This window comes from Pinus tabuliformis, chromosome 7 (genome assembly GCF_031772625.1).
Source record: "Pinus tabuliformis cultivar Carrire ecotype Pingquan chromosome 7, CPIR1, whole genome shotgun sequence".
Classification (NCBI taxonomy): Eukaryota; Viridiplantae; Streptophyta; class Pinopsida; order Pinales; family Pinaceae; genus Pinus; species Pinus tabuliformis.
Window position 1 is genome coordinate 1,543,467,502 of NC_142293.1, and position 24,138 is coordinate 1,543,491,639.

At 37.3% G+C, this 24,138-nt stretch overlaps 1 protein-coding gene across 1 annotated transcript in view; it reads left to right on the forward strand.

Annotated features, from left to right (window-relative positions):
• Nucleotides 1-23,716, forward strand: part of LOC149253776 (peptide deformylase 1B, chloroplastic-like) — a 260,645-nt gene extending 236,929 nt beyond the window's left edge. The window contains exons 5-6 of the mRNA XM_089460018.1: nt 22,627-22,689; nt 23,069-23,716. Coding sequence (XP_089316144.1) covers nt 22,627-22,689; nt 23,069-23,137 — 132 coding nt within the window. The 3' untranslated portion in view covers nt 23,138-23,716. The remainder of the gene's footprint in view (nt 1-22,626; nt 22,690-23,068) is intronic.
• Nucleotides 23,717-24,138: the final 422 nt, after the last annotated feature.

Here is a 24,138-nt window from a genome sequence, read left to right on the forward strand (position 1 = left end):
TCATGTAATCAAATTTAAAGTAGTGTAGGTTGTAGTAGTAATTTGCTTCAGTATTCAGAAGATAACTTTATAATTGTTAAAATCAGTAGGAGAAGTATATTCAGTTTTTGCTGCAGTAGGGGTTCCTTGGACTAGGAATTTTCACATGGTATCAGAGCATTGATTTTGAAACAGGAAGAGCAGATCTAGCGCTAAGAAGAGAGGCCAATAGTTACATTTAATTGCAATTCGAATCCCCTTGCAAGGATTTCACAGTCCTTGCCGGGAAAGCAGAGATTCCAAGGAAATCTCTCTCTGAGAGAGTCGACACAGAGGTGCGATTTCTAGTTCGTAAGTTTGCAGAGGCAGAGGGAGTGACATAGAGCCTTAGCGCAGTGCTTAAAGGGCACAATTTCTGCTGGGGCAGAAATCCATCGAAAAAGAGCGAAGACACATATTTTGGGAATTTTCACCTCAAAGAACTTTTCTCGCCAAAAGTTCGAATCTCTCGCTTGCTGGGCAACAGTGCTGAGCAATGACTAGAGGAGTCAATTCGACAGTTTGGGGGAGATGGCATCACATGGGCTCAGAGGGGATAGGTTGAAGGAGCTTCCAACTATGTCATATGGAAGACTAGAATCTTAGCTGTTTTGGAGGAGTACGATCTCGAAGCCTACGTCAAGAGTGTTGTGGTTGTTTCCGCAGACAATGATCGAAAGAAGTACAAGGCCGAGCAGGGGAAGGCGAAGAGGTTCATACCCGATGGAATTCGAGATTATGTGGTCTCACACTTGTAGGGCAAAGATACAACCAGGGAGATGTGGGAAGCTTTGTCTTCACTGTATGAACTTATGAAGGCTCTTTTGAACAACAGAAGATGTACTTAGAACAAAAGTTGTAGCGGACATTGATGCAGAAGGGAGAAGGAGTTAACTCTTATCTTCAACATCTTTAGGACACCAGAGACCAGCTTGCTGTAGTGGGGTCTACTCCTCAGTCTACCGCGATGGTAAGGACGACCCTGAATGGAGTCTCGGATGAATGGCAAGTCTTCGTCCAAAGTATATTGGGCAGGGAAAGACTACCTTCATGGGAGGAGATGTGGGCAACTCTTCAATAAGAGGAATTAAGGAGGGACCTGGTTAAGGTCAACCTCAATGGCAGCAGTGGGAGTGGCATGAAGACCAAGGAGGAGGAGGAGAACGCAGCTCTAGCATCAAAGGGACAACAGAAGCAAAAGCGGAAGGACATTTCGAAGGTGAAATGTTTCAGATGTGGCGAGATGGGCCACTTTGCATCCCAGTGTCCTTTGAAGCAAAAGGATAAGGATGAGAAACATGATCCTAAGGCTGCTCCAGCAAAAATTGACAAAGATGAGTTTGCCATGAGTGCCCACGCATCTCTAAGAGGGAAATGGGGCAATATTGAGCTGTAGTCGGGAGGACTACATGTGGGTAGGATCCTTGAGGAGTCCACCTCTTGGATCAATTCCTTGCTACGAGAGCCCAAGATTCAACAGTAGCGAGATGGACTTAGTGTCAGATGATGTAGTGGATTGTTTGGAGAGACAGATGCAGTAGCTTGAGACCAGAAACTGATCAGTGCAGAGCAAGGTTGGCAACAGTGCAGATGGCACAGTGTAGAAGTCAACAACAACGTAGAAGATTCAGAGGGTCAGAGACTAGTAGCAGTCAGATTCCAACATTCATGGTATTATGCTAAACACAGTTAAGTTCAGTAATTTTGGATGTTTTTCAGTTGCTTCTCTCAGCAACTGAGTTGCAGTACGAATATAGTGTTAGCAGTGGCAGTGTTGTAGTACAGATGCAGCAGAGGCAGTGGCAGTGTCATGGGCAACAATACAGTAGCAACAACATCACAATGTTGGTGGCAGCAACAATGCGGAAAGGAGATGCTTCAGAGACAACATCATGCAGTTGGACATTGTTGCTAGAGCACTTTCCTCGCTAAGAGGGAGTGTTAGTTTTTGGTAGCATCGGATGTGCTCTAGCAATGAAAATTGGTGGAGAGGCTAAGGCACATGAGTTCTAAAGAACCCAGAAACTGTTTGGTGAAATTCCACCCAGATTGTATTTTATTAAAATAATTAATATTTTTAATGGGGTTCCTAAGTCTAAACTTAGGAAAATTAAAGTATTAATGGGTATTAATCAAAATATGGGTGACAATGATTTAGAAGGCGAATCAAGTCAAGTTTTAATCTTAACTGTTGATTAAAGACTTAATCTCGGTCGTTGAAGTCTCAACGAGAAAAATATAAGAAGGAGGCTTGGGGTTCATTTAGAAACACACACGGAGAGAACGAATTGATCTGGAGTTCAATTTATGGGGCTAGGAAGTTGAGATTTCGAACTAAGTGATCATTCTGCAGCAGAGGGGCAGGGATAGTTCGAGAGTATCGACAGAGAGGCGGAGAGACACTAGTGGAGGCAGTGCAGCCACTAGGAGGACTGACGTTGGGCCAATTTGGATCCACGCAAAGCCAAAAGGACTAGCGCAGAAGTAGTAGTTGCCCTCACGCAGAAAGCCAGAACTGCCGGAACAACGGGGAAGGTTGACGCATAAGGCAAAAGAGACAATGCAGGCTGACGGAGAGCTTGAAAGGCTGACGCTGGGCCTACGCAGAGATAGCCGGGGTAGCCAGTTTTGCTACCGAATCAGCCGGAATCTGTCGGGTGAAGTGAGGTAAAACTCACTCAGTTTTCTGCCATTGTATTTCCTCTGTCACTGGATTGTCGGGAGGGCATCCAACATTTGTATTTAGAATTACTGCTTAATAATAGAAAACCCTCAGAGCTACTGCACTAGTTTTCTCGCGTTGGGTTTTTCCGGGGACTATTTTGTCCTAAAATAACTGTGTCCTATGTATCTTGTTCTTTGCTTAGTTTTTTGTTTCATGTAATCAAATTTAAAGTAGTGTAGGCTACAGTAGTAATTTGCTTTAGTATTCAGAAAATAACTTGATAATTATTAAAATCAAGTAGGAGAAGTAAATTCAATTTTTGCTGCAGTAGGGGTTCCTTGGACTAGGAATTTTTACAGGCTTCAATTTGGGCTCCACTGTGATTTCGTGGATGAGTAGGAACCAGACTTCTATCACAGTCAGTACTGTCGAGGCAAAATATATTGTAGCTAGCTTAGCGAGTTATGAAGTAGTGCGGCTTCGGAGTTACTCGTGGAACTGTTTGATCATGTGCTCGAGTGGATTGTGATCATTAAATTTGTGTGAAGCTGACAGAGAATCCAGTGTTCCACGATAGGTCGAAGCACATCGAGATCAATTACCACTTCATCTGTGACATGGTGCAAAAGGGAGTAATGAAACTCCAGTATGTCTCCATTGATGAGCAGATTGTTGATATTCTTACAAAGCCTCTGACCTGAGTGAAGTTTGTATACTTTAGACACAGGCTTAGACATGTTGAGAACACCTCTCTCGTTGAGAGGGATTGTTGATGATGATAGCATTGTGGATTGACATTCTCCCTGTGTCAAGTACTATGACTCGAATTAGGGAAATTATCCTTGTGTCAAGTACTGTGACCTGAATTAGGGAGAATGGTCTGAAAGAGGATTGACATTCTTCTTGTGTCATCTATGAACCGAATTAGGAAGAATGGTCCTATAGCATCAAGCTTATTTAGCATTGGGCATTGAATTACTCTATTAAGAGTGTGGCCTATGGCGATTCACCATGTGTCAAGACGTTGACTCGAATGATGGTGAACCAAGACTAGTCTAGATGCCATGTGTCAAGTGTTGACTGGAATTATGGTGACTAGTTGATGCTAAATGATTTACCATGTGCTTGAATCACTGACTCATATTATGGTGAGGACATGCTATAGGTCTGAGTACTGACCCGAATGATGGTATCGTGATGATGTTGTTGTTTTACCATGTGTCAAAGATGTTTGACCCAATTATGGTAAATGGTTGATGTTATTGGCTTACCATGTGTCACAATTGTGACTTGATTATGGTGATGATTCGTTATAGCCTTTTCTTAGAGAAATTTGTTCACAAGAAGACCTGTCTTGTCATTGTGAACACCTCCATAGCTAAGAGGGAGTGTTAAATTTTATAGCTATGGTTGGTCTTCATAATCTATATTTTAGCCCTTGTAATGTATAAAGAATTTGTAAGACATGTTCTTCATGTCATTTTGATTATTTAGCCCTCGAAAGAATCATTGTAAGACATGCTTCTCACGTCGAATTTAAAAGAGAAAATTTTGAAACTTCAATTTTTTTTTATTTTTGGCTCCAGAATAGTCAAGTTGACCCTGTTGACCACTACTGGTCAACTACCCATGCAGTACACCCCCCTTTTCTTTGCAAAAAGGGGCAGCACCTGATCAGCGTTTCCGTGCCATCCTGCAGTCATCAGCAGCTTGATCATTTTGATTGTAAACCCAGTCTGCATGTATGAATTGTAAATAATCTTAGCAGGCATGAGTCGTGTATGTGTATTGCCTAGGTGGACCTAACTTTCTAGTGGTAATCTACGTCCCGGAAGGTTTTTTGTCTCACCGATCCATGGATCGGCAGAGTTTTCCTTCAAACCTGACCCCAAAGCCGGGATGGATTTTGTCATTGGAATTTTAGGAGAATCCTAGTGTGTTGATCTGCTAGATTATAGTTGTGTCGCAGAACTGGGTGATTTGTGAGGGTCTATGTTAAAGGGGTTTTCTCCCTTAAGATGTAAATTGTAAAAGTCATGATGTAATGTGTCCTGAGGGTCGAAAAATGTTTTAAATCCCCTCATGAGTCCTAAGTCCTAGGTCCTAGGTGATGTTTCCGAAGGCTTAGTTCGATGATCCATTTTAAAATGAATTAAAAAATTAAAAAATGAATAAAAATAATAAAATTAAGAAATTTAAAAATTTAAAAAATGAAATAAAATAATAAATAATAAAAAATTTAAAAATTTAAAAAATGAAATAAATAAAAAATTTAAAAATTTAAAATAAAATAATAAAAAAAATAATAATAATAAAAAATTAAAAAAATAAAGCAAAAACCCTAACTAATAAAATAATAATATTTTAAATGAATAAATCGACGGATGAGATCAAGAGATGTCTTGATCCTCATCAACGGTCGAGATCATTTCTACATGGATCATTCGAACTAGCCGTTGGGATCATTTCCTTTATATAGGGTCTTAGGTGGTCATTTCAGAATGAATCGGATCTGTGAGTCTAAGACTGAAGAAGCTCTCTTGTAAATCTGTTTCTGGTTAATAAAAGAAGACTTTGGGGTCCATATCTTACTGGTGTTACTCTCTTGAAATGCTGTGAGATTGTTTAATTTTTTGCATATTTTCTTTTCAGCCATTAATAATAGCTTTTTTGTAGAGTAGTGTGGGCACAGGTATCTTGTCCACTTGCTAGGGTTTGAGTGCTGTTAGGGTTTCTGAAGTAATGGCAGGTATCTCCATCACTTTCTGAGATCCAGCAACATTTTTGCCCTCTTTATTGACGGTTGTTTTGAGCTGTGCAGAAAACATCATTGAAGGAAATTTTGTGGGCGTTCGGGGAAGTTCTCGGCTGAACCAGCCAACTCCCGCAAGCATTTTTTGCTGAGCCCAGTTGGATTTGATCCTGGGTCTATCATTCGGTTTATTTATCTGATTTGCATGAGATATTTTTTCTGAAGTTCTTCACACTGAAAACCTCAAATTTTTATTCTTAAAATATTTTCCTGTGCTCATTGCTGAATCTGGCTGTTAAGGGGCCAAATCTGTAAATTAATCAGCTTTTTCTGTTCTAGGGTTTCAAAATTTTGTTCAGGTTCAATTAGGGTTTTCAGTTTCTTGGTTTTAGGCATATTTTTCCTTTGGGTGATCTTTTCCTTTCAGGTTTGCAGGATTATTAAATTTTCAGGGCCATCATCCGTACCCTATTTCGCCAGTAGCCACAGTTTTTTTTACACTCAGGGGATTAAGCTGCCTGCAAAACCTTTGCTGCTGCATGAACCAGCCAGAACCATTTATGGGCTAATGATGAAAGAAAAATATTGATCCGTTTTATAAATCACTGCTGGGGGACTTATGTTTCAAGACAAATGCCGGACGCATCGCAGAAAGGAGACAAAACTATGTATAATGTGTAAAGACGCAGCGTGAAGCCGTCCATCGGATCAGGGTCACTTCAGCAAAAGCGCGGAGGACGCAGATCTTAGCCGAATTATTCAGGCCCATAGGCGAAGCAGACGAAATCTCATATCAATCTGATATCCTTTTAATCCTTCTGGCATTATTATATGTCCCTGAGCTCATTTCCAAAACCGTGCCCGTAATCCAACCTGCGTCAATCTCAGCATCTCTGAACATACACGAAATGTCTTGTCTTTTGATGCAAACAAGCCGTTAGCCATAATGATATTTTTATACTGCAAATTCCAGATTGATGAGTCCCCGATATCGCTGTAACTCTGCTATAATAACCATCCGCATCTACTTCCCCGAGTTTTCTATCATCTTGGCCTTCAATTTTAAAGCCGTAAGGTAGATAACAAAAAAAAGGAAGTGTGTAATCATCAGATGAAACATTCCGCTCCAGGCTTTCAAACAATCTTCTTCCGCCATCGAGAAAGAATCGTGTTCAGATTTTGTGCGTATGTGGCGATTTATAAAATGCACGGCATCACGTAACAGGTAAATCGAAATTTTTTGGGTTACGCCCTTTTTTAGTTAGGAGAAATGTATAGTGTTTGTTTTTTTTTTATTGTTTAGTTCTGTGCGTAGATAGGGTTTGTAGTTTCTTTTTTTTAAATTTAACCTTTAGATTTAGAATAGATGTTTTAATCTAGATTATAACGAATGCCTTTTTTTTTTTATTTGTTAGACTTACGTTTTAGAATGCATTTTCAAATTCAATAGTTTTTATTTTTTTATATTTATTTTAGGAATTAAATTTTTTTAGTTTGATAGTTTAATTTTATTTTTTAAGCTTTAGATTTAGTTTAAATAATTTTAATTTTTTTTTAGGATTTTATTAATTAAAAAATCATAGAAAAAATATAAAATAGAAAATCATAAAAAAAATAAAATATATATATATATATATATATATATATATATATATAAATAAAAAGATTTATTTAGGTTTTGTTTTATTTATATAGTTTAGTTTTAGAATAGATTTTAAATTTTAAATCTTTTAGATTTTGTAATTTTCTTTTTTATAATAAAAAATTGAAAAAAGATTTAAAAAATTTGAAAAAATATAAAAATAGTGGAAATTTTTAGATCCAGTTATTTTCGGGAATCATTATATTTTTCATGCTGAGATCTAAAATCTTTCAAGTCGAGATACGAAATATGATATCTGGTTAATGATTTATGATTATCGTGGTGGTTTAAAGCATTCATCTTTTCAAAATTCTCAGTTACTGGATATCGTTTTGGTTATTCTAAGAGCATTGTGATTTAGCTGATATCTTGTGATGACATATGATTGCTGTTCATGGTTCATGTTTCTATATCATCTAACAAGTAATCTTTTAACCACAATCTCTTAAGGCACTGGTCTGCTAAGTTAATCAAATCTATCTGGTGTTTTTCATATCGTGTCTCGTGTCTCCCAACCAACTGGTCGACAGTTGGTCTTCATCATCTCACAGGGTCTACCCCCCTTAGCCGCGGGAGACAGGCTTAAACGGAGGGATCGGGGATCAGAGTGACAGCCCCCGGTCTGAGGGTTGTCGTGTCAATCCGCGCGACAACATTTTTTGGCGCCGTTGCCGGGGACTTTGTTTTCTCGGCATTTCAATGACTTTTCATCATTCATCGTTCATCTTTCTATCATTTGTCTGGCCCGGCAACGCCAACATTTTTTGGCGCCGTTGCCGGGGATAGAGTTTTTCTGTCCTTGGTGTTTCAACATCTTTTCATCATTCATCGTTCATCTGTCTATCATTCGTTTGAGCCGGCAACGACAACATTTTTTGGCGCCGTTGCCGGGGACATTTTATTCTCGGCGTTTCAACGACAATCTTCCTTCTCATTGTTATCTTTTCATTTGGCCCGACAACGCCACCATTTTTTGGCGCCGTTGTCGGGGACAGAGTTTTTCTGTTCCTGGAGTTTCATCTTCTCATCTTTCTCATCTCTCAGTTGAGCTGGCAGATTCAATATTTTTGGCATCTTTTCATCCCATATCAGCAGCATCTCTTGGGGTTGTTTCTTGTTTGGGTGGCGACTCCATTTTCTCATTTTTCCCAGACAAGAAGCCTTCCTCATATCTGCTTGTGATTCCTTTTTGGATCTTAGAATCAGATTCATTGTTCAAGTGGCGACTCCACTTCTTTCATCTCTTGATTTTCTTGAGCAGAGATCTAGTTCTATCATTCATCTAATCCCTTATCATTCATCATGGATTATTCATTTAAGCCATGTCTTTTTACTGAACGTCTCCATGATTTTCCGGAAGATGCCATTCCTAAGTTACCTATTTTCTCAGGTGGTGATCCAATCGCTGTTAGAAGGCATCTAGTCTTGTTTACTCGCATCATGATCTTATATTGTAGATTTCCTCAATATAATCATGAAGATTTCAAGATGCGTCTCTTTGTCCATTCTTTAGAGGGTGATGCTTTGAATTGGTTTAACAATTTTCCAAAGGAATCTTTCACTTCTTTAGAAGACATTGTCGATGCTTTTAAAAATAGATATGGTTATCCAAACAGCTTGCCTTCTGCCTCTAAAATTGCGCAACAGAATGAAAGTAATTTGATAAGCGGTCCAGCTGAAAGATCCCAAGACAATTCATCATGTCAGAATGTGTCATCCACCGGAAATATTGCAGATCAAGTTCATGATAGTGAAAAATCAGGGACAAATGACAATGAAAGGGAAGAGCAAAAGCAAATTTTACGAAATCTAATGATGCTGGTAAGAAATATGGAAATCAATCAAACTAATTATGTCAATGATGTGAAAACTTTATGCACCCACCTAGAAAAAAGTAATAGGGTGATTGAGGTCACGCAAAATCAGCATGCTAAAGAAATTGAGGCCATGAAAACTAAATATGAAACAGAAATTGGAAACATGCATAGCAAGATGTCAGTCTTAGAGGAAAATATGGTGACCATGAAAATTGATCATGATAAGGAAATTGACTCTATGCAAAACAAGTTATTAACTATGGATGAGGAAATGACTATCATGACGTTCAATCATAATAATCAGTTGGCTGACATGCAAGCGAATCATAAAGAAGAAATAAATTTCATGCAGCATTACTTGATGGACATAAAGGAAAAGAACAATAAAGTGATAAAAGACATGGAAGAACATCATGCCAGACAAATCGGTGATATAAAGGTTGAACACTCTAGACAGATGGATGCCATTAGAATACAGGTTCAAAGGTTTCAGCAATTGGAAGATGAAAGAAACCAGGTGACATCAATAGATCAGGAGCCTTCTCATTTGCTGCGACAAGCTCCATCTTATTATGAGGAGGTCATTGGTTCAATTGAAAGATGGTTGATTGAAGGTGATCCGGATAGACTTAAGAATGATAAAGATCAGATGCAGGATAAAGAAAGACATATCACGCATACTTCATCTGATAGTTTTGAAACAGAAAGTTCCAGGTCATCAGTAATTCCACCTGCCAGAAAGAAAAAACGTAAGAGAAAGAAGATGAGACGAAGATTTGATACATCAGACGGCCGTGAGCAGCTTGATTTTCGGATAGGAAAGAGTCCTACCATATGCAAAATTGGACATGGCACATCCGACAAGCAGCCGACAGATTTGCCTGAAAGCAGGCAAATGCTCAGTATGCACTATATTGAACACATCTGATGCCGTAGGCCATCCTTTGTATCGTATTTCTAACCCTACTCCTTGTTTTTCCGCATTTTCATTTATGCTTTAGATAGTTAATAAATGAAGAGCTTTTTTCTTTCCTGTGCTTAATGTATATGCTGATTTTTGGATGGACGCTACTTATTTTTATCTGTGTGTTGTATGGGTGCAGATTCTGGATTCTCACATTCCTACAGTGCAGCAACGTGTCCCCAAGTAGAGCCAGATGTTGACCACTACTGGTCAACTACCCATGCAGTACACCCCCCTTTTCTTTGCAAAAAGGGGCAGCACCTGATTAGCGTTTCCGTGCCATCCTGCAGTCATCAGCAGCTTGATCATTTTGATTGTAAACCCAGTCTGCATGTATGAATTGTAAATAATCTTAGCAGACATGAGTCGTGTATGTGTATTGCCTAGGTGGACCTAACTTTCTAGTGGTAATCTACGTCCCGGAAGGTTTTTTGTCTCACCGATCCATGGATCGGCAGAGTTTTCCTTCAAACCTGACCCCAAAGCCGGGATGGATTTTGTCATTGGAATTTTAGGAGAATCCTAGTGTGTTGATCTGCTAGATTATAGTTGTGTCACAGAACTGGGTGATTTGTGAGGGTCTATGTTAAAGGGGTTTTCTCCCTTAAGATGTAAATTGTAAAAGTCATGATGTAATGTGTCCTGAGGGTCGAAAAATGTTTTAAATCCCTTCATGAGTCCTAAGTCCTAGGTCCTAGGTGATGTTTCCGAAGGCTTAGTTCGATGATCCATTTTAAAATGAATTAAAAAATTAAAAAATGAATAAAAATAATAAAATTAAGAAATTTAAAAAATGAAATAAAATAATAAATAATAAAAAATTAAAAAATTTTAAAAATGAAATAAATAAAAAATTTAAAATTTTAAAATAAAATAATAAAAAAAATAATAATAATAAAAAATTAAAAAAATAAAGCAAAAACCCTAACTAATAAAATAATAATATTTTAAATGAATAAATCGACGGATGAGATCAAGAGATGTCTTGATCCTCATCAACGGTCGAGATCATTTCTACATGGATCATTCGAACTAGCCGTTGGGATCATTTCCTTTATATAGGGTCTTAGGTGGTCATTTCAGAATGAATCGGATCTGTGAGTCTAAGACTGAAGAAGCTCTCTTGTAAATCTGTTTCTGGTTAATAAAAGAAGACTTTGGGGTCCATATCTTACTGGTGTTACTCTCTTGAAATGCTGTGAGATTGTTTAATTTTTTGCATATTTTCTTTTCAGCCATTAATAATAGCTTTTTTGTAGAGTAGTGTGGGCACAGGTATCTTGTCCACTTGCTAGGGTTTGAGTGCTGTTAGGGTTTCTGAAGTAATGGCAGGTATCTCCATCACTTTCTGAGATCTAGCAGCATTTTTGCCCTCTTTATTGACGGTTGTTTTGAGCTGTGCAGAAAACATCATTGAAGGAAATTTTGTGGGCGTTCGGGGAAGTTCTCGGCTGAACCAGCCAACTCCCGAAAGCATTTTTTGCTGAGCCCAGTTGGATTTGATCCTGGGTCTATCATTCGGTTTATTTATCTGATTTGCATGAGATATTTTTTCTGAAGTTCTTCACAGTGAAAACCTCAAATTTTTATTCTTAAAATATTTTCTGTGCTTACTGCTAAATCTGGCTGTTAAGGGGCCAAATCTGTAAATTAATCAGCTTTTTCTGTTCTAGGGTTTCAAAATTTTGTTCAGGTTCAATTAGGGTTTTTAGTTTCTTGGTTTTAGGCATATTTTTCCTTTGGGTGATCTTTTCCTTTCAGGTTTGCAGGATTATTAAATTTCCAGGGCCATCATCCGTACCCTATTTCGCCAGTAGCCACAGTTTTTTCACACTCAGGGGATTAAGCTGCCTGCAAAACCTTTGCTGCTGCATGAACCAACCAGAACCATTTATGGGCTAATGATGAAAGAAAAATATTGATCCGTTTTATAAATCATTGCTGGGGGACTTATGCTTCAAGACAAATGCCGGACGCATCGCAGAAAGGAGACAAAACTATGTATAATGTGTAAAGACGCAGCGTGAAGCCGTCCATCGGATCAGGGTCGCTTTAGCAAAAGCGCGGAGGACGCAGATCTTAGCCGAATTATTCAGGCCCATAGGCGAAGCAGACGAAATCTCATATCAATCTGATATCCTTTTAATCCTTCTGGCATTATTATATGTCCCTGAGCTCATTTCCAAAACCGTGCCCGTAATCCAGCCTGCGTCAATCTCAGCATCTCTGAACATACACGAAATGTCTTGTCTTTTGATGCAAACAAGCCGTCAGCCACAATGATATTTTTATACTGCAAATTCCAGATTGATGAGTCCCCGATATCGCTGTAACTCTGCTATAATAACCATCCGCATCTACTTCCCCGAGTTTTCCATCATCTTGGCCTTCAATTTTAAAGCCGTAAGGCAGATAACAAAAAAAAAAAGGAAGCGTGTAATCATCAGATGAAACATTCCGCTCCAGGCTTTCAAACAATCTTCTTCCGCCATCGAGAAAGAATCGTGTTCAGATTTTGTGCGTATGTGGCGATTTATAAAATGCACGGCATCAGGTAACAGGTAAATCGAAATTTTTTGGGTTACGCCTTTTTTTAGTTAGGAGAAATGTATAGCGTTTGTTTTTTTTTTATTGTTTAGTTCTGTGCGTAGATAGGGTTTGTAGTTTCTTTTTTTTAAATTTAACCTTTAGATTTAGAATAGATGTTTTAATCTAGATTATAACGAATGCCTTTTTTTTTTTTTATTTGTTAGACTTACGTTTTAGAATGCATTTTCGAATTCAATAGTTTTTTATTTTTTGTATTTATTTTAGGAATTAAATTTTTTTAGTTTGATAGTTTAATTTTATTTTTTAAGCTTTAGATTTAGTTTAAATAATTTTAATTTTTTTTTTAGGATTTTATTAATTAAAAAATCATAGAAAAAATATAAAATAGAAAATCATAAAAAATAAAAAAATAAAAATATAAAAAAATAAAAAGATTTATTTAGGTTTTGTTTTATTTATATAGTTTAGTTTTAGAATAGATTTTAAATTTTAAATCTTTTAGATTTTGTAATTTTCTTTTTTATAATAAAAAATTGAAAAAAGATTTAAAAAATTTGAAAAAATATAAAAATAGTGGAAATTTTTAGATCCAGTTATTTTCGGGAATCGTTATATTTTTCATGCTGAGATCTAAAATCTTTCAAGTCGAGATACGAAATATGATATCTGGTTAATGATTTATGATTATCGTGGTGGTTTAAAGCATTCATCTTTTCAAAATTCTCAGTTACTGGATATCGTTTTGGTTATTCTAAGAGCATTGTGATTTAGCTGATATCTTGTGATGACATATGATTGCTGTTCATGGTTCATGTTTCTATATCATCTAACAAGTAATCTTTTAACCACAATCTCTTAAGGCATTGGTCTGCTAAGTTAATCAAATCTATCTGGTGTTTTTCATATCGTGTCTCGTGTCTCCCAACCAACTGGTCGACAGTTGGTCTTCATCATCTCACAGGGTCTACCCCCCTTAGCCGCGGGAGACAGGCTTAAACGGAGGGATCGGGGATCAGAGTGACAGCCCCCGGTCTGAGGGTTGTCGTGTCAATCCGCGCGACAACAGACCCCACTGAAGAGACAAACCCATTTGTGAAGGCCTACCACTATATAAAGGCATTCGACGTCCTCCACAAGAGCACCATTGGACCTCACACAAGTAATACATCTTTTGGGCATCCAAGCAAAGGATAAGAAGAATAAGAAGGAAAAAGAAGAAGAACTAAGCTCATCTATATTACTTGATCTCTGTCTCTTAGCTCGCACGTGTGTTTCTGGGCAGGCCGAATTTCTAGGTAGACTAGGAGGCTGAATTTATGAGTTTCTAGGCATATTCGGGAGGCTGAATTTCGGCCTAGGGCAAATTTGATGAGGCCGAGTTGCAGGGCACATTGGAGGCTTGACTTGAGGGTTGTGGACCAGGTTTGACCATTAGCTTGTTGGCATAGTTGACTAGTAGCATTAGATGTATCTCTTGTTGAACTGAAGAATTTCTCTAAGGAAAAGGTTGTTGGGTTTTCCCAAGGTAAATCTTGTGTTCTCTTTGTGCATTGTGATCTCTACTATCTTTATGATTTTATGGTTGAATTTCTAAAGTGTAATTGCTTAATGATAAACTAGAATTGTTAAAAGAAGATCTATATCATTTGAAGTAATTACCAGTATTTCAAAAATATTGTGCTTGTATCTATTGCACTTGAAAGATCAACACGTTTGAAGAAGAGCTGAGGTATGATCTAACGTATTTGTCCTACTATTATTCTCATGTAAACATAAACCCTAGACTCCCCCCCTCCAATACTCTCCAAGGAAGATTGGTGACTTGCGCAAACTCCAAACTCTAGGTGTGGTCACAAGTGAAATGACAAAAAAACCCATTGTGTGAGCCTTTTAAACCTAAAAATCGAAGGAATTGCCGAGTCGAGGTTGGAATCACGTTTAATCGTAGATTCGTGAATCAAACTCACGTTGACCACAAGTCAAACTTGTTCAATGCAAGATTGACTTGCCCAGATTCAGATCTAATCGTTGGTCAGCCAAACCAACTTGGAATCACGAGTACTCGCAAGTGCTTGCCGAGTTTGGCAACATTGTTGTATACTTTCATCCCAAATGGATATTCTTGGTAAACCACCTATCAAGTGAACACATTCCATTGCAGATTGTGATGTGGGTTTTATAGACAGTCCTTCACTATTGTCATTGGACTTATATTCTAACAACCTAGGTAAACTAATTTGTTGTGATTTCCTTATTGAAAAATGATTTTAGATTGAATTTTTCAACTCAGAATAAAATACACTTGTTGGAACTTTAATTAGAAATTAAAAAAATCGTGGAAGCTACAAGAAACCAATCTCCAAATGTTGAAATGTGTAACTAAGTTTGGTCTTCATAATGTTTATTGTAATCATGATTTTATATATTTGTCATTAAAAAGAGAATAAATTTATTATTGTCATTCTTGATGCATGGGTTTCATGCCCAAGATAAATTTATTTGTAGGTCAAGCACCCATTGAGTGCTCCTAGGTTTGTCATAGCATTATGAAGTCAAAAGAGTCATTGTCATACATGTAAGACCCTTTGGGCATGTTGTATCTTGTAAAGAAAATATTTGTAAAGTCAAAAGTGTCATAAAGACCCTCCAAGGCCTTGTCAAACAAGTCGGCCTACAAGAAGGATCAAGTCGGCCTCATGGACAACAATTCGACCTTCAGAAAAGCCTATATATAAGAGACATTGACCTCACTTGAAGATCAACCAATCAAGCAACAAGAAGTTCGATTAAGCAAGAAAGAGGAGACCTAAAAGAATGAAGAGGAGGACTAGAAGAAGGAAAGGAACAAAGTCTTTGAAAGTTGTTTTTGGGCTATCATCTCCTCACATGTGCGAAGATTAGGGCTACATCATTACAGCAAGACCGAATTGCAGAGAGGAGCCAAGTTAGGGCTCCAAAAAGGTCTACTTTGGAAGTTGAGTTCCAAAGAAGGAAGCACCAACTAAAGCGAAGGAAAAGGAAGGAAGAAATCACCATCTTTTCCACACGTGCAAGATCTAGGGTTTCTGCAGTAGCCGAAAATTGCAGTCAAGAAGTTGCTGGAGAAGTTGCTAGGGTCAAAGTTGTTAGAAAAGTTGTTGGAAGCTGTGAAAGTTGACTTGGTCTTGGAGGGATCTTTGTCAATGGTCATAGGTCTTGGAATTCGTCATTTGAAGTTTTATAAGAAGAGGAGTTCTTGTCAGTTTTCCTCTTAAGAGGAGAGGTTTTGGCCCTGGCTTATAGCCTACATCTTGTGTCCTCTTGTCTTATTATTCTTCATTGTTTGGTATATGTTTGATGATAAAAGACACAATAATAATCAAGTGAAAGAAGAGACTAATCAAGTTAAGTAAAAATACATCACAAGCAGTTATCAAGGTTAGAGAAATCATCTAATTACGTTGCCCCTAGATTTCTCAACATGGTATTAGAGCTAAGGTGACATCAAAAAGGAAAGGCAGATTGAAGAAGGATTCATAAGGGCCAAGCACAAAGAGATCATCAAGAAGGACTAATCCACACATCATCTTGAAGGAAGGAACTAAGAAACATCAAAGAGGACTACCCATCTCATCACAAAGATCATACCATCTAGAAGGATCAACACTTTGTAAAAGAAGAAGACCTCAAAGACCCTACCTCATTAAAAGAAGGACTCTACACCTGAAGCATTCTTGGGAAGCTTACACATTCTACAATCATCTAACAAGGAAGCAAGAAATACCACTTCATCATCAAAGTGATCTCCCTCACATTGAAGAAAGGATCACATCTCAATCATCCTTGTAGAAGATCATCAAGTCATCATCATCAAGAAGGCATCTTCAATAATCAACATCATCAAGAAGGCATCAAGTTGAAGATATCATCATCAAGGAGCATCTTCACTTGACAAGTAAGTATCTTTATATTTATGTTTGAATCTACTATCAACATGACTTCATTCTGCAAGGAAAGCAACAAACTAGTTGGGTCATCAAATTTCCTTGCATGGAAAAAGAGGATAGATTTGATCCTCATAGAGAATGAAGTTATTGAATATGTTAAGGGTTCAATCTCCAAACCATCTCAAGAGCAAGCTCAAGCACTATTGAAGTATATGAAAGGGGAAATAAGGGCTCAAAGAATCCTCATAGAATCAATCAAGGATTCCCTCATCCCTTATGTAGCAAAGTTGGAGAAATCAAAAGATATCTATGAAAAGTTGGTAGAATTGTTTTCCATAAGCACTGTAGGAGAAGTTATATCATTGAGAACCAAATTATACAAGATGAAGGTATCAAAGGAAGAAGGGGTAGCCTCATACCTTATGAGGTATCTCAAATAAGAGATCAACTACAAGAACTAGGAGAAATAATGTCTGATAAAGAAATGACCATTGTTGTGCTCAATGCACTACTTGATGAATGGGGCAACCTTGTATCAAGTATCTATGGAAAGAAGGAATCCACTCCATTCAGTAAACTTTGGTCATTATGTAAGATTGAAGAAACTAGGTTGAAGGCAAAGAGCAATGTTGGATCAAGTGAACAAACTCAAGCATATTGAGATATGGCTAGAAAGAAAGGGAAGTTTGGAAAGTTTGATCCTCGGAAAAAGAAGAAGCTTGACATGTCAAAGATCCAATGCTATGAATGTAATGAATATGGGCACTTTAAGAGGAATTGTCCTAAACTCAAGAAGGACAACAAGAAAAGAAAAGATAGAAATGAAGCCCATATCATTGAAGAAATAGAAGAACTTGAAAAGAAGAAGTCAAAGGAGGAATGCATCACAAGAATGATAGGATGCATTATAGTTGAGATAGAGACATCATCATAGAAGTATGATATAGCCAAAGTTGAAGTCTATAAAAAGCAATCATCATGATAGAAAGGAAGTAGCTCATGGCATATTCATGAAAGCATGAAAAGACAACCGAAATAGTAGTATATATGGTTGGACAAAGTCATCTAGCAAGATAAAAGATAAAAGAAGTCATCATACATCATCATTATTAGAAAGAAGCATTTGTAGAATGAGGATCATTAAGATCCTCCATTGGAATCTTTGTTAGAAAATACACCTTTACTTAAGAAGAAGCAAGTGTCTCGTAGATGGTCCACAACCCACCTTATGTGGGATCTACAGGTTAAAAGGATGACGATATGATGACAAAGATGTGCATCATGACGAGTTGGTTGAAGTACTTTCATCTTCAAGCAAGGAAAGAAGTTGCTAGAAGGAAGTTTAGATGACCAAAAGAAGGAAGAGGTATGTATATATTTGATAGATAAAGTCGTGTCATCATATGATTGCAGATAGAATGATTAGAATGCTTTGTCTAATGAGCATGATGAAAGAAAAAGGGAACTATTCCTTATGAAAAGATACATGAAGGCATGAATACAATGTGCCTTGAACTCTTCTACATGATAATATGACCTCATGAAGAATATGAGGTGGTTGGCAACTATGGTTCCTATGATGAAGGAACCATGTATAGAAGATCCTGAGGAAGCCATATGCGAAGAAGGTGAAAGAAGAGTTTGTGAAAGATGTATCTATAGTCACGCAAGATAAGATAAGTGGTCAACATTTGAAAACAGAAAGATTAGCTATGACATCTCCATGGAAAAGGTATGAAGACCCTAATATGTATGCTGGAAAAGAAGAACCTTGGTAAGGTATGTCTTGGAGATGGATTCATACATGTGTTGGATGTTGATGTTGCTAGAAGCTGATGACAAGACGAAAGGCCATCATAAAGAGGTAACTTTGGTTTAATGTTCATTTTGATTTTGAGAAAATATTTGGTTGGGTTGAAACAAGGCTACCGAAAGAGGGTTGTAGAAGTCACCTACAACTAGTACTCATGAGATTGGATGGAAGATCCTAAAAGAAACATGACTTGGAAGAGGTAGTTGTATGAAAGATAGCGAGATATGGACTTAGAAGGTCGCTTCTCGATGAAGGAAAGGATGACCTGACTATTGGTTCAACACTATGTTTCATTGAAGGGAAGTGACAAAAAAGATGGTCGATGCCCTACGATAAAGTGATAATGAAGAAGGCTCCATGATGAAAAAGATGAAGTTCATGACATGATGCAGAAAGAGGAGCCCTACAAGCAGCTGATAGTACCATGATCTCCACCAAAGAGCAGATAGTTGTTGTTGGAAACAAGTCCCTAGTTGAGAGGGAGCTTGGGAAAGTCCCTTGTTAAAAGGGAGCTTGGGAATATTCCTTTTATAGGAATGTGTAGATCCTCCCTAGTTGAGAGGGAGAGATAGACACATCATTATTTTCTTCATGTTATGAAGAAAGAATGGAGGATTGGGTAAGCATTTGAGATTGATTCCAATACTCTTTGAGGATGTGGTAGGGCATCCAATAGGCAAGAGTAGTCGAAGAGGAAATTCCTTGAGGATGTGTTATTCCAAGACAAGAATGGTCCTAAAAGGACATACCTTGTGAACATCCGAATGGGGTATGTGCCTTGAGAGACAATGATGAAGGTGTTTATGAATCATTGGTCTCCCCAACATTGTGCTCTAATCTTGTGGAGAGATAGAGTTGTTAGTCAAGGCCTTGCTATGTGACAATGTTGGTTGATATATTTGAGATGCACTAATATAAGTTGAGAAGATAGCTTATGAGATGGCTTACAATCCAACTCTTCTTATGAAAATTCTTTAGTATGAGAATGTCCAAGTACCATGCATGGATTATGAATACCTCCCTAGTTAAGAGGGAGTGTTGAAATGTGTAACTAGGTTCGGTCTTCATAATGTTTATTGTAATCATGATTTTATATATTTGTCATTAAAGAGAGAAGAAATTTATTATTGTGATTCTTGATGCATGGGTTTCAAGCCCAAGATAAATTTATTTGTAGGTCAAGCACCGATTGAGTGCTCCTAGGTTTGTCATAGCATTATGAAGTCAAAAGAGTCATTGTCATACATGTAAGACCCTTTGGGCATGTTGTATATTGTAAAGAAAATTTTTGTAAAGTCAAAAGTATAAAGACCCTCCAAGACCTTGTCAAACAAGTCGGCCTCATGGACAACAATTCGACCTTCAGAAAAGCCTATATATAAGAGACATTGACCTCACTTGAAGATCAACCAAGAAAACAACAAGAATTTCGATTAAGCAAGAAAGAGGAGACCTAAAAGAGCGAAGAGAAGGAGGACTAGAAGAAAGAAATGAATGAAGTCTTTGAAAGTTGTTTTTGGGCTATCATCTCCTCACACATGCGAAGATTAGGGCTGCATCATTACAACAAGATTGAATTGCGGAGAGGAGCCGAGTTAGGGCACCAAAAAGGTCTACTTTGCAAGTCGAGTTCCAAAGAAGGAAGAACCAATTCAAGCGAAGGAGAAGGAAGGAAGAAATCACCATCTTTTCCACATGTGCAAGAGCTAGGGTTTCTGTAGTAGCCGAAAATTGCAAGCAAGAAGTTTCTGGGGTTGAAGTTGCTGGAGAAATTGCTCGAAGAGTTGCTCGAGTCAAATTGTTAGAAAATTTGCTGGAAGCTGTGAAAGTTGACTTAGTCTTGTAGCGATCTTTGTCAAAGGTCATAGGTCTTGGAATTCGTCATTTGAAGAGAAGAGTTCTTGTGGGTTTTCCTCTCAAGAGGAGATGTTTGGCCCTGCCTTATAACCTACATCTACATCTTGTGTCCTCTTGCCTTATTATTCTTCATTGTTTGGTAGTTGTTTGATAATAAAAGAAACAATAATAATCAAGTGAAAGAAGAAACTAATCAAGTTAAGTAAAAATACATTACAAGCAGTTATCAAGGTTAGAGAAATCATCTAATTAAGCTGCCCTTAGATTTCTCAACACAAAATACATAGAAATTTCTGCCCTTCAAATATCAGTTTTCCATTAAAATTATTCCAAGCTTAAAGGGGCTCCCAAACTAGAAAACTAGCCCATTGAGGAAACAAGAAAAAATTACAGCAAAACCTGGTTGTTCCGATGCACCGTACAATCTATATGGCTTTGCCAAAACCTGTTGTAAAAACCCTCTTGTTGTTGTTGAAATCTGTCCCAAAAATATGTATGGACGCCCTTCTCTTTTGTAATACCCAATTTTAAAAATTAACTAGAAATGTAATAAACATCTTCTACAATTAATCAAAAATGAAAATTTTGTGCCCTAAATTTAGGAATTAACCAGACAATCTAAATTTTAACTAATTAATTGCAAATACTTACTTGGAACTCATATTTGAAGGTGATTCTGCTCTGTTGTTTCTCTTGCTCCTGCTCCTGCTACCAAACCCTTTTCCTCCCAGCCTATCTGGGATCAACCTACTGGTTCCCAGACCCAGAAGACTTTGAAATAGAAGTCTTCTGGCCCCCGTGCCCCAAACACCAATAATAATTGCTCAAACTTCCTCGTTGTCTGTGATTTCCTCGCTATTTCCTTCTTTGTCTGTGAAAAACCCAACAACTCCTCCCCTGTCTGTCATCTTCAATTTCCTTATAACATCAATTCTTCCATCACCCTCTCCCTACTGTCTCCATATCCTGATTTAAAAATAAAGGTTTTCTATCTCTGAGTCGGTTACAGGTGGAGCGAACTCTCGCGTCCAGGGTGCTCCATTAGAAATTTAGAGGCGGTCATTTATTATGAGGTTGATGGTAAGTATGATATTTATTTTATTAAGTGGCATTACAATCCTATGAATACTGGATACTTTATATTAAGTCCATACATCACTACCTGTGAGTTACTACCTTTATTAAATGTAGTTGGTACCATTATTTTAATCCTATTATTAAATTTATACATTTAATAACTTTATATAATTAATAATCGAATTTGTTTGGGTTTTAATTATTAAATTGTTTATGTTATTTGTCCTTTTGAACCCCTTTGTAGAAATTCTCACCACTTCACTGCTACTATTGGCTGGTCAAAGAAGGCAAAGAGCATATTGCTACCAAGGGCAACTGCCAAGATTGCTACTGATTTCTACCATTGATATAATCCTTCAAACACAGATCTAATATTTTGATCTTGGCTGATGGATCTATGAATTTAATTGAGTATGCTTTATGCCATCTTTAACACATTGTATTGATTTCATGATATGTATTTATAGTACATCAATTTGACCATTCTAGATCTAGATGTCACTGACAATTCATTGATGGATCATGACAACACTTCATCAAAGACAAGGTTTACAACTCATCACAACTGTCATCTCAAACTTTGTAATTGTCTAGGGACTCAGAGTCTAACACACAAGACATAAGAGTTGGCTTCATGCCATTCTCATATCAAGAAAAGGAATACATAACAGTCTTTAAAATTTATAACAAACATAACAAAACAGAACAGTATCTATCCACTGTTCTTCATCCATTTGGGCAAGAGGAAGAGTTCAGATTGGCTGTCAACACCTTTATCTATGTCATGGGAGCTTGATCTGTTTGTAACTATTCAGACCATGAGCTAAAACTGCTTATGTTTTCCATAGATGCTAGAATCAGTATCTGGAGGATGACATCCACTGCATAGATGCCCTCGACATTGCCTAGAATCTTCGTGAGACAGGTACGCTGTTATACTTTGACCAAAACATTGTCATGAAGGGTTAAAAATCAGTTCAAGCATTAAATTTACTGGTGAGTCATTTTCATTCACTATCTGGGTTATTGTAATGCTTCGTCTCAACCATGGATGAGCTGGTGACTATGATAATTCATTTATTCTTCTTCCAAAAGATAATCTGTACTGCATTTACAACCTTAGCACATAACAAAAATTTGAATATTTGCTAACAAATCAGTTATCAAACATAACTTAAGATCATATTATAGACAAGAAAATAACTAAAATGCAATCCAATAGATCTAAGAGTCAATCCTTAATAAGACAGCCATTTTTGTAGCCAATAGGTGTTTTAAGTTCCAGGGTAGATAAAAGGAAGGTTATGAAGGTTTAAAAGTATACCATATACGGGATTCATCTTTTAATGTTTTTATTTCCTACTGATTTCGTGTCTTATTTCTCATAGGCCATCATTATGTTGACATTTTGTGCAACTGAATTAAAGAATATGAAAGTCTGCAGCCTATAGAATTAAATAGTCCTAACCATAGCCAGTTTAATATTGATTAACCTAATAACTAGAAATTTGACACCTCTTGTGTTATGGTTTTTTTTGTTTGCAGAGGATTCTTTTTTTTGAGAGGATGCACCCAGATATCCTTGAAACTATACGGCCGGCATTACAGGTAGATTCCAAAGAGGAACTCTATTATTTAACAGTTAATGTAGGGTCGGTTCCTTTGTATTGTTCTGGACTTTGCTAGGATTGCTTCAAAGGTGAGGAATTGTATAAATTGCCAAGGCTTCCTTCTTTTAAATCATAGAGTTTAAACTCAACAATTTTTCTGGGAAAATCACGATATTCCTGGGGCATTTATTGTACAATTATTTTTCTTTTCTCCTGAACTGTTTGGCATTAACCATAGGTAGCCATAGTATTGTGATCGCTAAACACTCGGTGCAAATTATGGGTGGTCTATTAAGGATGCTGCCTTTCGTGACAATGTGAAGAGTGATGGAAATGAAACTAACTTTTTGCCATGCAAATAATTTTTTGGTGCACAGGACTTGGAACAGAATTATGAAATCAGAACAGGTATGCCAGCTCCTGAGCGAGTCAAAGGTCACATCTAAGACAAGTTGTAATGGAGCATATTTCATTCTGAGCTTCAAGATTTTCCAACATAAGAACATGAAGAGTGAATGTGAACTGGCGCTGGACAGTGCAGAGATGTCTTCAAAGTGAAATCTATTTGTCCTCGGTTCACTGTCTTGTGTTGCCTGGCCATTTTTCACTTATAGACCTGTAGAGGATATGAATAACTACTCGAGGGACTGATTCTATGGGTGGAATTTGTGGTCTTGTTTGTGTTAGTGCTATTTTGAAAACTAGTTTTGAACCTTTGAGCTAGAATTCAGGTCCATAGTTCTTAATCCTCTTTTGTGCAATGGTCTTTCAACCATGGTTACTACCATTACATATTTTTGACCAAGCATCCAACAGAACTGCCTTTATTTGGTTATAGGCCAAGGCAATAAAGTATATCATCTCTCAACATTTGGACATAGGTTAGCATTATTTGGGCATTGCTTGCAAGTACAGATAATTATGCAAGATATGCATCTCCAAACATTTGGACATGGGTTAGCATTTCTTGGGCATTATTTGCAAGCACAGCTAATTATGAACGAAATTTGTGGGAAATTGGTCCATTTCTATGACCACGTCTAGTTAATAACACATTGACTCATATATGTTGATAAAATTCATGTTATTTCTTCTGGTTATCTCATGACTGTACTACTACATAGGAGTATGGATGACTCAATATATTGGTCTACAAGTGTTCACAAGAAAACAGGTATGGCATCCAAAGTCCAATATGTTTGTGCCTCTGCCTTGTAAGAGTAAGTTGCATTTCATGAGGATTTGATCAAGTTGCAGGTTGCAATATTTCTTGTGGAATTGCAAAATATGCTTATTTTGCTAATTTGTGTGGCCATGGGTATATATTTACTATCTTGGTTTCAGTGTTGAAGAGTTAAACATATGACAATGCTTGTTCTAAGAACATGTCTAAGATGAACTTCAAAATTTATTGTGAAATGTTTCAAAAACTGATTTTCTTGCAATA